The sequence below is a fragment of the Ziziphus jujuba genome, chromosome 3 (genome assembly GCF_031755915.1).
Source record: "Ziziphus jujuba cultivar Dongzao chromosome 3, ASM3175591v1".
Lineage (NCBI taxonomy): Eukaryota > Viridiplantae > Streptophyta > Magnoliopsida > Rosales > Rhamnaceae > Ziziphus > Ziziphus jujuba.
The window spans coordinates 295198-308093 of record NC_083381.1 but is presented as its reverse complement, the minus strand read 5'-3'; the positions used below and the strand labels follow the sequence as shown (position 1 = coordinate 308093).

The 12896-nt window shown below is 31.3% G+C and overlaps 1 protein-coding gene across 1 annotated transcript; it reads left to right on the top strand.

Annotated features, from left to right (window-relative positions):
• Nucleotides 1–3901: 3901 nt before the first annotated feature.
• On the top strand, nt 3902–9342 carry LOC107421816 (uncharacterized). Its single transcript, XM_016031147.4, has 11 exons — nt 3902–4417; nt 5009–5136; nt 5454–5587; nt 5832–6034; nt 6452–6733; nt 6854–6912; nt 7150–7186; nt 7318–7389; nt 7558–7708; nt 8126–8269; nt 8572–9342. Exons 2-11 carry the CDS (start codon nt 5016–5018, stop codon nt 8986–8988), a joined length of 1620 nt encoding a protein of 539 aa, XP_015886633.2. The 5' UTR covers nt 3902–4417; nt 5009–5015; the 3' UTR covers nt 8989–9342.
• The last annotated feature ends 3554 nt before the right edge of the window (nt 9343–12896 follow it).

Below are 12896 nucleotides of genomic sequence, written 5' to 3'. Positions count from 1 at the left end.
GTGGAGGCTTCTCATTATCGGTGAAACATGGAGATCACAAATAGCTAGTTGGACGCCAGCATCTATGGGTGGCGACAAAATAAATTTAGATGGAGCTATAAATAAAGATGGTAGTGTGGTTGGTGGTGGTGTGCTTGTTCGAGATAGTCTTGGTAATTTTTTGTGAGCTTTGGCTAAACCTATATTTTAATTTAATTTTTTTTACTCCTCTTGCTATAGAATTTTTGGCTATCAAAGAGGTTCTTTCATTTTTGTTAGTCTGGTTTTTTGATGTTTAGATAGTTGGTGACTCCAAGGAAGCGCTATTAATCTTATTCATGATCCTGTAACTTTTTTGGGAAAGAAATGCTTTTTAGTGGAAGATATTAAAGTTTTATTAGTTTAGTTATTCTTTTGTACTCTGAGAGAAACAAATTAATATATAGGGCTGCTCTTTTGTTAGCTCGTCATTTATTTTCTTTATAAGCTTGGATGAAGGAGGCCTACTTTTGAAATATAATAAAATACACATTTTATGGGATCCATATTTTAATTTTATGCGAGAAGGAAAATGTATATACATATATAATATATTGAATAATCTCTCAATTTATTATCATAGATTGTCAGTGTTATTTAAATTGTCTCAAACAATATAATAAATTATTTATAATCAAAAGCATTAATATTGAGCTTGTAAAATTTGTCACGACTTTATTAAAATGTTCGGTAATAATTGATTTGTAATGTCATTTATTTATGTGATATGATTTTCACCTAATGTTGGTCTTAAGTAAGGTGATATATTTGTTGTATATATGAAGACTTTGTGACTTTCTCGGCACGTTTTTTTCCACTCTTTGCAGTTGTTACAATCTAAGAAGAAATATTTTCTCTTCCCCGTCCAATTCAAACTTGACGAAGCTCCTAAATTGGTTAAGCCGACATGCAAAATGACCATTTTACCCATCGCTGAATTTATTGGTTCACTTCTTTGAGCGAGCCCTGCTAGGAAATTAAATCAGGGACGTAAATTTGGTTTTTGGAGGGTAGTGTAGACATTTCAGCTTATTCCTTGGTGATCCGTGACTTTGCGGTTTTGGGTGTAGAAAAGAAAGGCTGCATTATTTGCTGCGGAAAGAAATGGGCATGCTGCCGTAGTCAAATTGGATTAGACATCTTGGAAGTTAAATTATGAATAAAAACTTTTCAACACTACTTTTTTATTGTATCAACTGTGTCTCTTTTTTGGTCCTATAACATTTAGGCTGCGCTTGAAACTTGGACGAAAAGCAGTTATTATTATTATTTTTAATCATCATTGCTAATGAGAGATTGCTTATGTAATTAGCTGATTATCATCCAAGGTGTGACAGTTTAGAGGAAGAAAGTCTTCTCACTTTTACATTTATAGATTGAGAAGTTGAGATTCAAAATTTGGTAAGTCCATTTATTATATATAGGATGGCATATATCACTAATTTGCATAGTGCAGGGCTTTGACCTGATATACGTGATACTATCACAAGATTTTTCCTTTTTTTTTTTCAAGCAAAAAAAAAAAAAATGCAAAAAAAAAAAAATGTTAGTTGGTTACATTTATTATTTTTTTGTTTTTTAAAACTACTAATTTTAAAACTATTAAAATACAACTCAAGAAGGAGGCTTCTAAATCTTAACGTAAATGTAAAAATAAAATTTGCTAATTAAATTATCATGTGGATATATAAATCATTTTAATAATAATTATCTATGGTGAAATAAAATTAATTTTCCACTTAGGTTTTTATTTTTGTTTTTTTTTTTCTTTTGGGTGAATAATTTTCCAACTAGATAGGCATGGAACTCTATTTAATAGAATAATCTATACAGTAGACCATTAAGAATATTTGGTGCAATTATAAGAAAACATTATCATGGTTTGAAAATCTATTAGTTGGCTCCCTTTTTCTGAATGAGTGTCGTCATTCGTCTATTGTTGGTACTACTTTGAATTTAATACGATGATATTTAATTGACTTTATTTAATTTTTTTTATCCTTTTAAAATTAAAAATTCACATGGTAAAAGTAAAGCTATATTATTTTCCTAAATAATATCATATTAGCTACAGGTTCCATGACTGTCATAACCAAAAAAGAAAAAAAAAAAGAAAGAAAACCACATGTTCCACGGATATCAATATCGTTAGTCGCAACGACAGTGTTCATTTTAAGATGAATTGTCTAATTTTGGCGTTTGTGTTATTTTTGTTGTATTGTAACCAATTATAAGTGTATAGTGCCTGATGAATATATATATATATATATATAAACTAATCAACATTTGGTTTTATAATAAAAAAATAATTAAGAAAAAAGAAAGAAAACTTACCAATTGATAAAATTTAAAAATAATTGTGATTTTTTTTTTATATTCAATTCCATATTTTATCAGAGTTCCATGAAATTTTCTTGAAAGTTATATAGCATCTATAATTATAAAAAAAATATGCAATTAAAGGGTGCTAAATCGGGATCAAACCAAATATATGAAAGTTACCGTATGTGGTTACTGTAACTAGATTGTTTCCAGCGGACAATTTCAAAATATATCATATTTTTGTTGTAGTATGTGAAAAGCAAAATTGATGATTTTATTGTGATTATTATAAACATTAATGAGAATGAGACAAACAAATTGCGCTCTTAAAATTCCCGTTTTGGTGGCCGAGCAACCACATTGGAACAACCTTCCTCTACATATATATGTATATATATATTAGCATCTACAGTGGCACTAAAGAATGAAAAATACTTTTAACAAGAAGCTTTCCATTCTCTCTCTCTCTCTCTCTCTCTCTCTCTCTCTTTCCTTTGTTACCCTTTTTCTTTTCTAATTTGCTTAGAAAATTTTGAGTGTATGTACACATATGTATACGTGGAATATGGTCAAAAGTTTGAACCGCTTCTACATCCTTATATGACCAACTTCCATCAATTAAAAGAAAACATGAATATTAATTTCAGCATGAATATTAATTTCAACATCCTTGCACAATCCAATATATGCTTTTCTTAACCTACCAATCCCCCGATTCCACGTGTCAAAAATTTGGAATGGTAGCATGAAATTTACAAGCCATCCAAAAGTAAATATATAAAAGTTTCCGTTCCACCAATTACAAGACAAAAGAACCTTTAAGATCTTTTTGCCTTTCTTTGACTTCATTTTGTTTGACAAAAAATAAGTAACGGAGGAGGAAAAAAAACACTTGAAAAAGGAATTTTCTGTATTTTCTTTTTGAATGTTAATTATATTATTGGATCCATATTCTACTAGATAAATTTTAGGTAAAAATATACTTTAATAGGAAATATATATAAATATATATATATATATAAGTCTTTCATTTAGAATACTCTGTTTAAAATTCATTTGGATGGCGCCTATCCTTAATAAAATGCTTTATAAATTTGTGCATGGTCTCCACAACAAATAGATTTTAGTCTTTGATAATATATAAATCAATATATATATATATATATATTTATATAGCTGAAAATGAAGAGCATATATGTGGCCATGACCGAAAAGGTCATTTCCTTGACCAGAAAAATAAATTGTTGTTTTGACTGAAAAAAAAAAAGAAGAAAAAGAAGAAGATAGATTTGGTTCTTTCAACATAACCCACTTCTTAAATTTCCTATTGCTTTTGTTGCTTTTACCAAAATGTCATACATTTTTAGTGGGTTTGTATGAAATGAATGACACTAAACCAAAACCTCTTTCCCCATAAGAAGTGTTTGACACGGTTTTGTTGGGTCCCATGCATTCAAATGCGCGGATATTATCTATTGTAATATAATATTATTATATTCAAACAAAATGCTATTGAAAATCTAGAGGGTGTTTGAGTTGAAGTTTTTGACTTGAGGGTTTGGCTTTGGGAGGACTAGGAAAAATAGCATTTATTTTGAACAGAGTAATACTCTCATTTTGCTTATATATATATATATATATATAAACATACAAATTTGATTTTCTATAAACTACCGCAAATTAGATTTTAAAACATTTTTACTTGCCATGACATATATGTTTGTACGCTTGTATAACTAATCCACATATATGAGGAATTTATGTTTGTGTCAGAAAGACTTACTGCGGAAATTCATTCATTTTGCGTAATCAGGAAGAAATAATATTCTGGGACTTCGTGTAATTGGCTTGTTCTTTCTTTCACTTTAGTTGAGAAACTTACTCCATTAATATCAGATTGAGAAAGAAAGATTGATTACTTTATATATATATATATATATATATATATGTATACACACATAAAAAGGCAGCCATTGAAGCTTTTTCTTCTTCAAGCTTTTCGTCAGATGAACGTGACTTTTGCAGAAAGTTGAGAAAACTTTTCTTTCCATCTCTGATATCATCATCTGTTTATCAGGTATGTAATTAACTTCATGGAAATACTTTTTCTGAGTTTTTTTTTTTTTTTTTTAATTTTAATTTTTTATGTGTGCATATATATATATATATATATATATGGACGTTATCGCCCACTTTATGTTGGCCTAAGTTCGGATTTTTTACTGGTAAAAAATACCAGGTTTTTAAATAAGAAAGATAGTTATAGATAGTTTCCTATTACTGTTTGAGATTTTGTTGATTAAATGCCTGTTTCATTGCCAAAATTGCTTTTTGTTATGAAACATGTATATATAAAAAAACAACTTTTATCTAATTAATTTTTGCTGACAAATATGGAAATTTGTCTTCTTTTCTTTGGATATTGTTTTTGCTAACGTAAACCTGATAAACTATCAAAATAGTCAGCTTTAACAACAAAAAAACCTCTCTATCTGTTTAAGCTTAAATTTCATGAAGCTTAAATTTCATGAACTGTGAGAGAAACAGAGGGAGACAGAATAGTAGACAATTAGAATATTGTACAGTCTACAGAAAATTGTGATCTTATACAATATTGATCTTATATATATATATATATATATATATATTATATACGTTTAATTGACAGGCTTGAAATGGGCTCCACGCATGGGAATCCACTGCTTCTTTCCCTGATTTTGATGGTGATAATTTTAGCATGGAGGATTCCAGGAATAGCAGGACAGACAAATACAACAAGTAGCTCTGCACCAGAAGGTAAGGTTTGGACAAGCTTTGCTATGGAATTTTCATAGCTTTTTATTTTTTATTTTTTCTTTTAAAGTTTTTCATGTGATTTAATTTTAATGAGACATTCTTTTTATATATATATATATATATATATGTAGATTATGTTCGGATTAAGGATAAGAAAAAACAAAATGCGTAATGGTCCCAAAAAAAAATGAAAAAAAAGACAAGTTTACTCTAATTCCACTCTTTCATTCTTTCTTTCTTGCTTAATTTTTTGATATTTTAAATATATACCAAAATTAAGCTAATTATGATCTTTTTTTTTTTTTTTTGGTTTTAAGGGAGCAATTTGATTCAGGGAAACAATGTCTCTGATTCTTTGAGCAAGTCTGATGATACAGTAAGAGTGGATCCTTTAGATAATTTCAAGAAATATAGAGGAGGATATAACATTACAAACAAGCATTATTGGAGTGTAAGTCCCTTTCTCACCCTCTTCAAACGTATACATATCATATTAATATCATAAATAAAAACTTATCTACTGGATTTGTTGGGCAGCTGTGTTGGACGCCTAATCCACTCATAAGCATCAATAGGCACGCTTGTACGCGGTTAGGCGCCCAACGATACCCAGTAGATAAAAATTAATACATATTATATATATATATATATATATATATATAGTTAAATCCTAAATTGCGACTTGTCATGTGCAGTCAACCATATTCAGTGGAATTTCTGGTTACGCACTTGGGGTGCTCTGGCTTTTGTGTGGAATTCTATATGGAGGCTTTTTTTTAGTAAAAAAGTTGTGTTTCAAAAACAGAAATAATGAAGCACAGAAGAAAATGTCACTTTGTTACAAGCAATGCGACCTCTGGCCTATTCTGCTTGCCATTTTCTTAGCACTTCTTGCAATGTAAGTTATCAGCTTCTAAGCTCAGGTCTTGCTTTTTTAGAGATAAAAAGATTATCCTTATTCATAAGCTTTTCAAATAGGTTTACAAATTTTGCCTCTACATATAGTTATGATCACTGGTGATAACCCCGAGTTCTAATTAGGTTCTATCAAACTCTTTTGTATACTTTTCAAGACTTGTTGATGGTTTAAATACAATAAGACTTTGTATATATGTTTGGTAATTGCTATTTTTATTAGTTTTATTGTTTGGGTGTCAGAAAAAACAATTACTTAAAAAAAATGATACATTTTTGGAATTTTGAGGAATTCATTCATACTCCAAACATAAGGGTAATAATTTTAAGGTGGCTTTGTTTGCTAGAGTAGACCAACTAATTCTCAAAATTGAGTGTATGATCTTGAAAATGTACACAGAGTTGCATCAGGGCTAGTTCTAGGAGGCAATGGGAGATTCCATTCAGAAGCGAAAACTGTGGTGAAAATCATCATGGATACAGCAAATGGAGCATCAGAATCCATATACAACACGACCGGTGCAATGAAAGAGATTAAAGATAACTTGGGAAATTATAGTGGAAGTAGTGAGGCTACTGAATTCCTTACCTCTACAACCGAGGAACTAGATGTCGAAGCTGCTGAGATAGAGAGGCAGGCAGGGAAGAACAGGCGCCTCATTGACAAGGGTCTTAAGATAGTGTATGTAAGGCTTTGTTTCGTCATGTCCTTAAAAAAAATTGTTTCCTAGTTTTGGAAACAATAAAATTGTTCTTCAAATGCACAATCTCGTGCTTTTTGACAGTTTTTCATTCCTTGCAGCTATATAATAACCATAACAACTATTTCACTGAATCTGGCAGCAGTGATTCTCCTGTCAGGTGGGTAATACAGTACTTAAATTCTGAATTTAGCAAATTTTCAATCCAATATCTGTGATCCTGTATTTTTTCAGTTTACCTGTCAAAATCTCCTACTCGACATGAAATTACTTGAACTGAGAATTTCATGGTCGAAAAGTTAAAAAAGTTATAGCATAAAAGAGTAGTAAACATATAATCATTACTGTCGTGTAAAGTATATTTCTTACTGAAATCTAACTTTTTCACTCATTGCAGTCTCTGGGATTCTGAGGTTACGACAAGCACTTCGATTGTAAGTATAGAAATCTATCTTCTGCAACAAACAGATTAATGAAATAAGTGGTTGAAGCCTTATTAGTATCCCAATGCTCGACGAATAATATATATATAAAATTTTTTTTTCTGTTTTCTTTTCTCTTGTAGACTCATTATATTTTGCTGGTTCCTGACTGTTCTGTGCTGGCTATTTTTCGGGATATATTTCTTCCTGGACAAGTAAGCTCGGTTGCTATTCCTCAAGTTTTCTTCATCTATTATTCTTTAGAGTTATTAGAAGCAGATTAGCACTATACAGCATGTATAAATGAGAAAGTGACTTAAGAAGAAGCTAAGGAACAATAATCAGAAAAAGCAAAAATAAAAATAAAAATACATTCTTTGCAGGTTCTCAGGTGACACTTGCACAGCCTTCGAAAATTTCCAACAGAATCCCGAAAACAACAGCTTAAGCTCCATCCTACCCTGTGATGAATTGAACTCAGCAAAATCAATGCTACATGACGTCAGTAAAGTGGTCTACAACCTTGTAAATGAGGTGAGATTGATAAAAAATAATCTACTCTTGAAGTTAGATGGACATATTTATTTGTTAAAGCGGCCTTAGAACCATTACTTTCTCAACAAACTATGATTCTTGAGAAATAAAAGCTAACACATATTCAAATAAATTAAAGTTATTTTAAAAATAAGATTCGATTCTTTCTAAGTAATATTTATTGCTTAGGCTTGATTTCTATAAATAAATAGCTTATATAACATGAAGATTGAAGACTGAAGAGTACCTTTGTAATTAGTAAAATGTAATTACTAAGAGATTTTATATTAATCACAACAGAATTCATTTTTATGAAATTTCATTCCATGACAGTATTTTTCCTCTAGATAAAACAGCATACACTCATTGTATTCATTTTCTAAAGTACTGATATTTCTTCTGTTGGTAAATCAATAGGTGAATGCAAATATATCTTCCATACCGGCAACATCCAATCCGGGTATTGCTCATGTCTGCAATCCTTTCTCAGAACCACCAGAATATCAGTACCAGCAAGAAAACTGTCCATCTAATACGATAAGGATAGGAGACATCCCAAAGGTAAGAAAGTAAGAAATAAAGCAAACTCACATATTAATTCCATGTTGAGGAATCGAAAAGGAAATGAAAATAAATTCCGATACTTGCTTCTATATATATATATATATATATTTATATGTAAATTAACATTTTCTTTTAAAATTTTTCATAAGCAAACAAAAGAAACAGTTTTTTTTTTTTTTTTTTTTTGGGGACAACAAGCAAAGGAATCACTTTGGTCAACATAAATATTTTACATGAATTTGGCAAAAATATGCTTGATTTTGAAACTTACTGATCTATATCTACATTTCATTTTGAAGGTACTGAAGATATTTACTTGCTCGGAAAATGTGACATGTGAAGATGGACAGGTTTCCATCTCCAACAGCAATTACAAAATGGTGGAAGCTTACACAAGCTCCATACAAAATCTGGTAAATGCATATCCGGGTATGGAAAGTCTGGTGGAATGTCAGTCAGTAAAGGATGCCTTTTCCAAAATCCTTTCTAATCACTGCAAACCTTTGAAGAGATTTGTTAAGATGGTTTGGGCAGCAATGCTCTTTCTGTCATTGATCATGGTGTTTTTGGTTGTATTGTGGACAATACAAGTTCATCATGAACAGAACCACCATTTTTCAGATGATTCTGTGAAATCCCATTCTCCAACACCAAATATGCTGGAATTAACCGCAGATAAAACTAAAGATAACCGAAATTATCCTAGTTTAGTCTAAAATTTAGCAAACAACTAGAGGTGGAGTATTTACGCGCAAGCGAATACCCAAAAAGTTTCTAGTTATAGGATAGAGATACAACAGGATAGAGATTCAACAATGTATAGATAGATAAAAGATCAAGGCGGAGATATAAAAAGTGAAAAAAAGAGAAGGAAAAAAAAAGAAAAAAAAGAAAAGAAAAGAAAAATGTCCCTGTCAATTAAAAGAGTTTGGTTTATGTGGGAAATTTGTTTTTGCCAGAAAGCTGGTAGTCAATTTATTCCTTCTCACAAAGCAGGGGAACCAACCCCACAATGATGTGTAAGGAAATTTGTCAAGAAATTAATATATATTTTCCAAATCATTTTCATTGCACCATCTTGCAGCTTCTTATGCATTTTCTTTCAAGTTAAATTCATCTTTATGCTATTTTGTTTTCTTTTCATAAAAAGGTCTATAATATGGTCATTAGTCTTTGTTGGTAGACTCAAAATTTTCCTTTGTCAATCCAATGGGAAGTTAAATTGCATTATCTACTACAGTAAGCTTTATTAATATTATGGTACGCTATATGGATTTATGCTTAAAAATGCGAAACAAGTAGAACCATTGTTAATTGATTGGGAAAGCCAATAAAAAATTATGCATTAACAGTAATTAAGTCATCAAATTTGTTATATATCCTGTTTCCAGTGCTTGCTTTTCGTCTTGCTTTTGCATATGAAGGTCCTTTTTTTCTTTTTCTTTTTTTTTTAATAAAAAAAAATACCTAAGATGTATTGTTTATGTCTTCCATCCAAAAGTGCTTAACTAATATGCTCCTATTTTCAATTAAAGTTGGTGTCGCAACAAAGTTAAAATCACGATGAGCTGGTTTTTGTCCAAGTTAAATTAGCATTTCTCCCAAAAGCATAAAGTGTTAGAAAAAAAGTATAAACAAAATGAAAGCTCACCCTTATTAGCTTAAGCTTTTAAGAGAAACGGTAATTTTAACTTAGTATCAGATGTAGAAATTTAAGAGGTCTTAAGTTTAAAACTCAACAACTCTATACAAAAATGTTAAAACATGTATAAGGACCCAAAATAGACAGGCCTAAAGGAAGTGTTAGAGAAAAAGTATAAAAGAAATGAAAGTCACCTCCTATCAGATTAAACTTTTGGGAGAAATAGTAATTTCAACTGCTCCAAAAGTCAGTTATTCATTATGCTAATTGGGATTAGCCGATTGACATGTGCTGTTCTACTACTTATCATTAAGGTTGGAATGGAAAGATGCTCAACCACATTTGTATATGTTAAACGGCCAGCCTTAAGGCTTTGTTATTTGAATGTATGCTAATAGGTAAACAAATTTGGGTTAGCAAAGTAAGTTATGCATGTGGCCACCACGTTGGAATATAGTGATTGTAAAGTTGGAGTAAACTTCTTAGTCTACCATAGATATATTGAGGTTCACAAGAATAAAGCTTAGAATTGAGGGTTTCCAAATAGCAAAATTCCTCTTTCGATGACTACAATCAAGAAATGATGCAAATGATAGAAGAATTTAACAAAATTATATATGAAGCATTATATCATTTGAAAGCATAAAAAAAAGTCATAACTAGAGCATGCAACAAAGGGGTCTAACTTAAGAACTTTGGGGCAAGTAATTAATCAATAGTAGCAAAGGTTGTACTGCCTCTCTAAGAACAAAGGATCCAAGATTTGTAAAATGATCCACTGATTGAGAAGAAAGATCTTTGTAATTGAAAGGTATTGGATGGGAGAGCTATTAACTGCAAGAAATTAACAGCCAAAAACATTCAAGTTCTATCAATGACAATTTCTTAAAGTGGTATTTATATTACAAGTGACATTCCATTGAGTCAGTAAAACAAGAAGCCATTTTGTTGGTTGAGAAACTCATACAATCCTACTTTATCTTGGAAATAGCATTCTTTGTAGAAGCCCAAGAAACATTGCAATGGGTGATAATTTCTTCGACCAATGATTTCTTCCTTTCCACTTCTTCATAATCATTCAAGGTGTGGACGAGCTTTTTTTTGAAGGATTTGGCTTGATTAGCTATGGCCCTAAGAGATTCTATCTGTTTATTGCAACCGAATTCCAAGATGGACATTTTAGCTCTCAAGTCAACAATCTCTCAATCTATGCGAGACAACTCCTTTGCTCTTGCAAAATGTTGGGAATGCAAAGCTCTCAATGAGTCACGGAGACTTAAGACTAAGGTGGATATTTTCCCAGCCACTTCAACATCTTGTTGAGTTGATATGAAAAACTTTTGCATCTTGGCCAAAAGAACCATGAAACTTATATACAATGGATTAAACCTCATCCAAGAATACATTTGCTTCGAGAAGATCACCGAATGATTGATGCAAGTGTTTTGGATCTGTAATACCAATAATAGCATCAAACTCACTTTGAAGAAAGCTGTCTATGATTTCCTAGCCAGTTAAACCTTATAAGACAAAAGATTCTCATGGTTGGCCAAGAGAAAGAGGAACTAACATTGGTTAGGACAAGTGGAGTAAACCTAAGCAAGTTATTAATATCAGAAAGGACATATGTTCCAATGTCATATGAGTAAGGGACAAGATACATGGAACAAAAGAAAGTTGCATGCAATGAAAATTAAGCTCAAGGTTATGACTTATGCATGGTATGAGGATAGAGAAGGAAAATACGTAAGAGATGTGTCTTTAGCCTGCATATTACGAGGATTGGATGTAGAAGTGAGCATAACTTAAGTAGGCATCACATGAGAAGGATTGGGATAGACTATGTAAATCGATCTAAGGATGAACTCTCTACACATTTCAATTGAAAGAATGAAACTTTGCATGTCAATTGAGCATGGCTGACCAAGGTTGTTATGGGTAAATTTTGCTCCTACCTATATGGAGGTTTTGACTTATGTGGCATCATCATCTTATCTGGCAATACTACATGGCACTATAGTCCTATGTGGCATCATCAACATTGTTGGATTACTATCTAAATGGTTTACTATTATATCTTATGAGATATGAACTCAAATATCTAACTAATAGAAAATAATCTCTACTAACCTTTTGATAAATATATCTTAAGGTAAAAATATCAAGATAATATGATATCAATGGTTGATCAATCAAAGGATAAATAATTCAGTTATCAAGTATTCCAAAGGCACTATAAATACAATAAACCTTTGCTTCATGCTTATAGCTATTTTTAATTGCCTTACCATAAGGAAGGTCCCCACCAACCAAGAGACTAGACCATATTTCTTTTATATCACTTAGGAACTTATCATTTCTCTCTTGAGCAAGAGTTTGTTTGAATGCATTATTGGACCAATCATGGATGATAGGATAGGTATGCATCATGTAAAAAAGAGATATAGATAGAGATTTAATCAGATAGAAGAAAGAGAAGCAATCCATGGCAGAATAGTTTGTTAGGCCAGAGCGTACTATATAAGTCTTAGGCTGAAGAAAAGGTTAGCCTAGCTATCAAGAGGTGGGTTGGTCTCAAGAAAGTATGGATGGAGCCAAAGTTGGAGTATCTAAATAGCTCCACAGTTTATTGTTTCCATATTTTTCGCTATGTATGAGGTCATATCCTTATATAACTGACCAGGGACTATTAGAGCTAGGACTAAGGGTTCATCAGTAGCAAGAGCTTTAACTATGTGTACATAATGAAGCTAACATGAACTTTCTGAAAATACTTTCTCTCTCTGTCTTCCTCTCTTTTATTCTTCTTTCTCTTTCTCTTCCTTTCCTTTCTGGTTTGTAGCATGGTATTAGAGCTAAGATTGAAAGGTCTGGGGCTTGAATCTATGGCAGACAAAATCATATCTATAATGACAGATTCAAAGGCAAGGTCTTCTTTGATTAGATCTTTGTCTCTATGATTACTGTGTCACCATTTCCAAG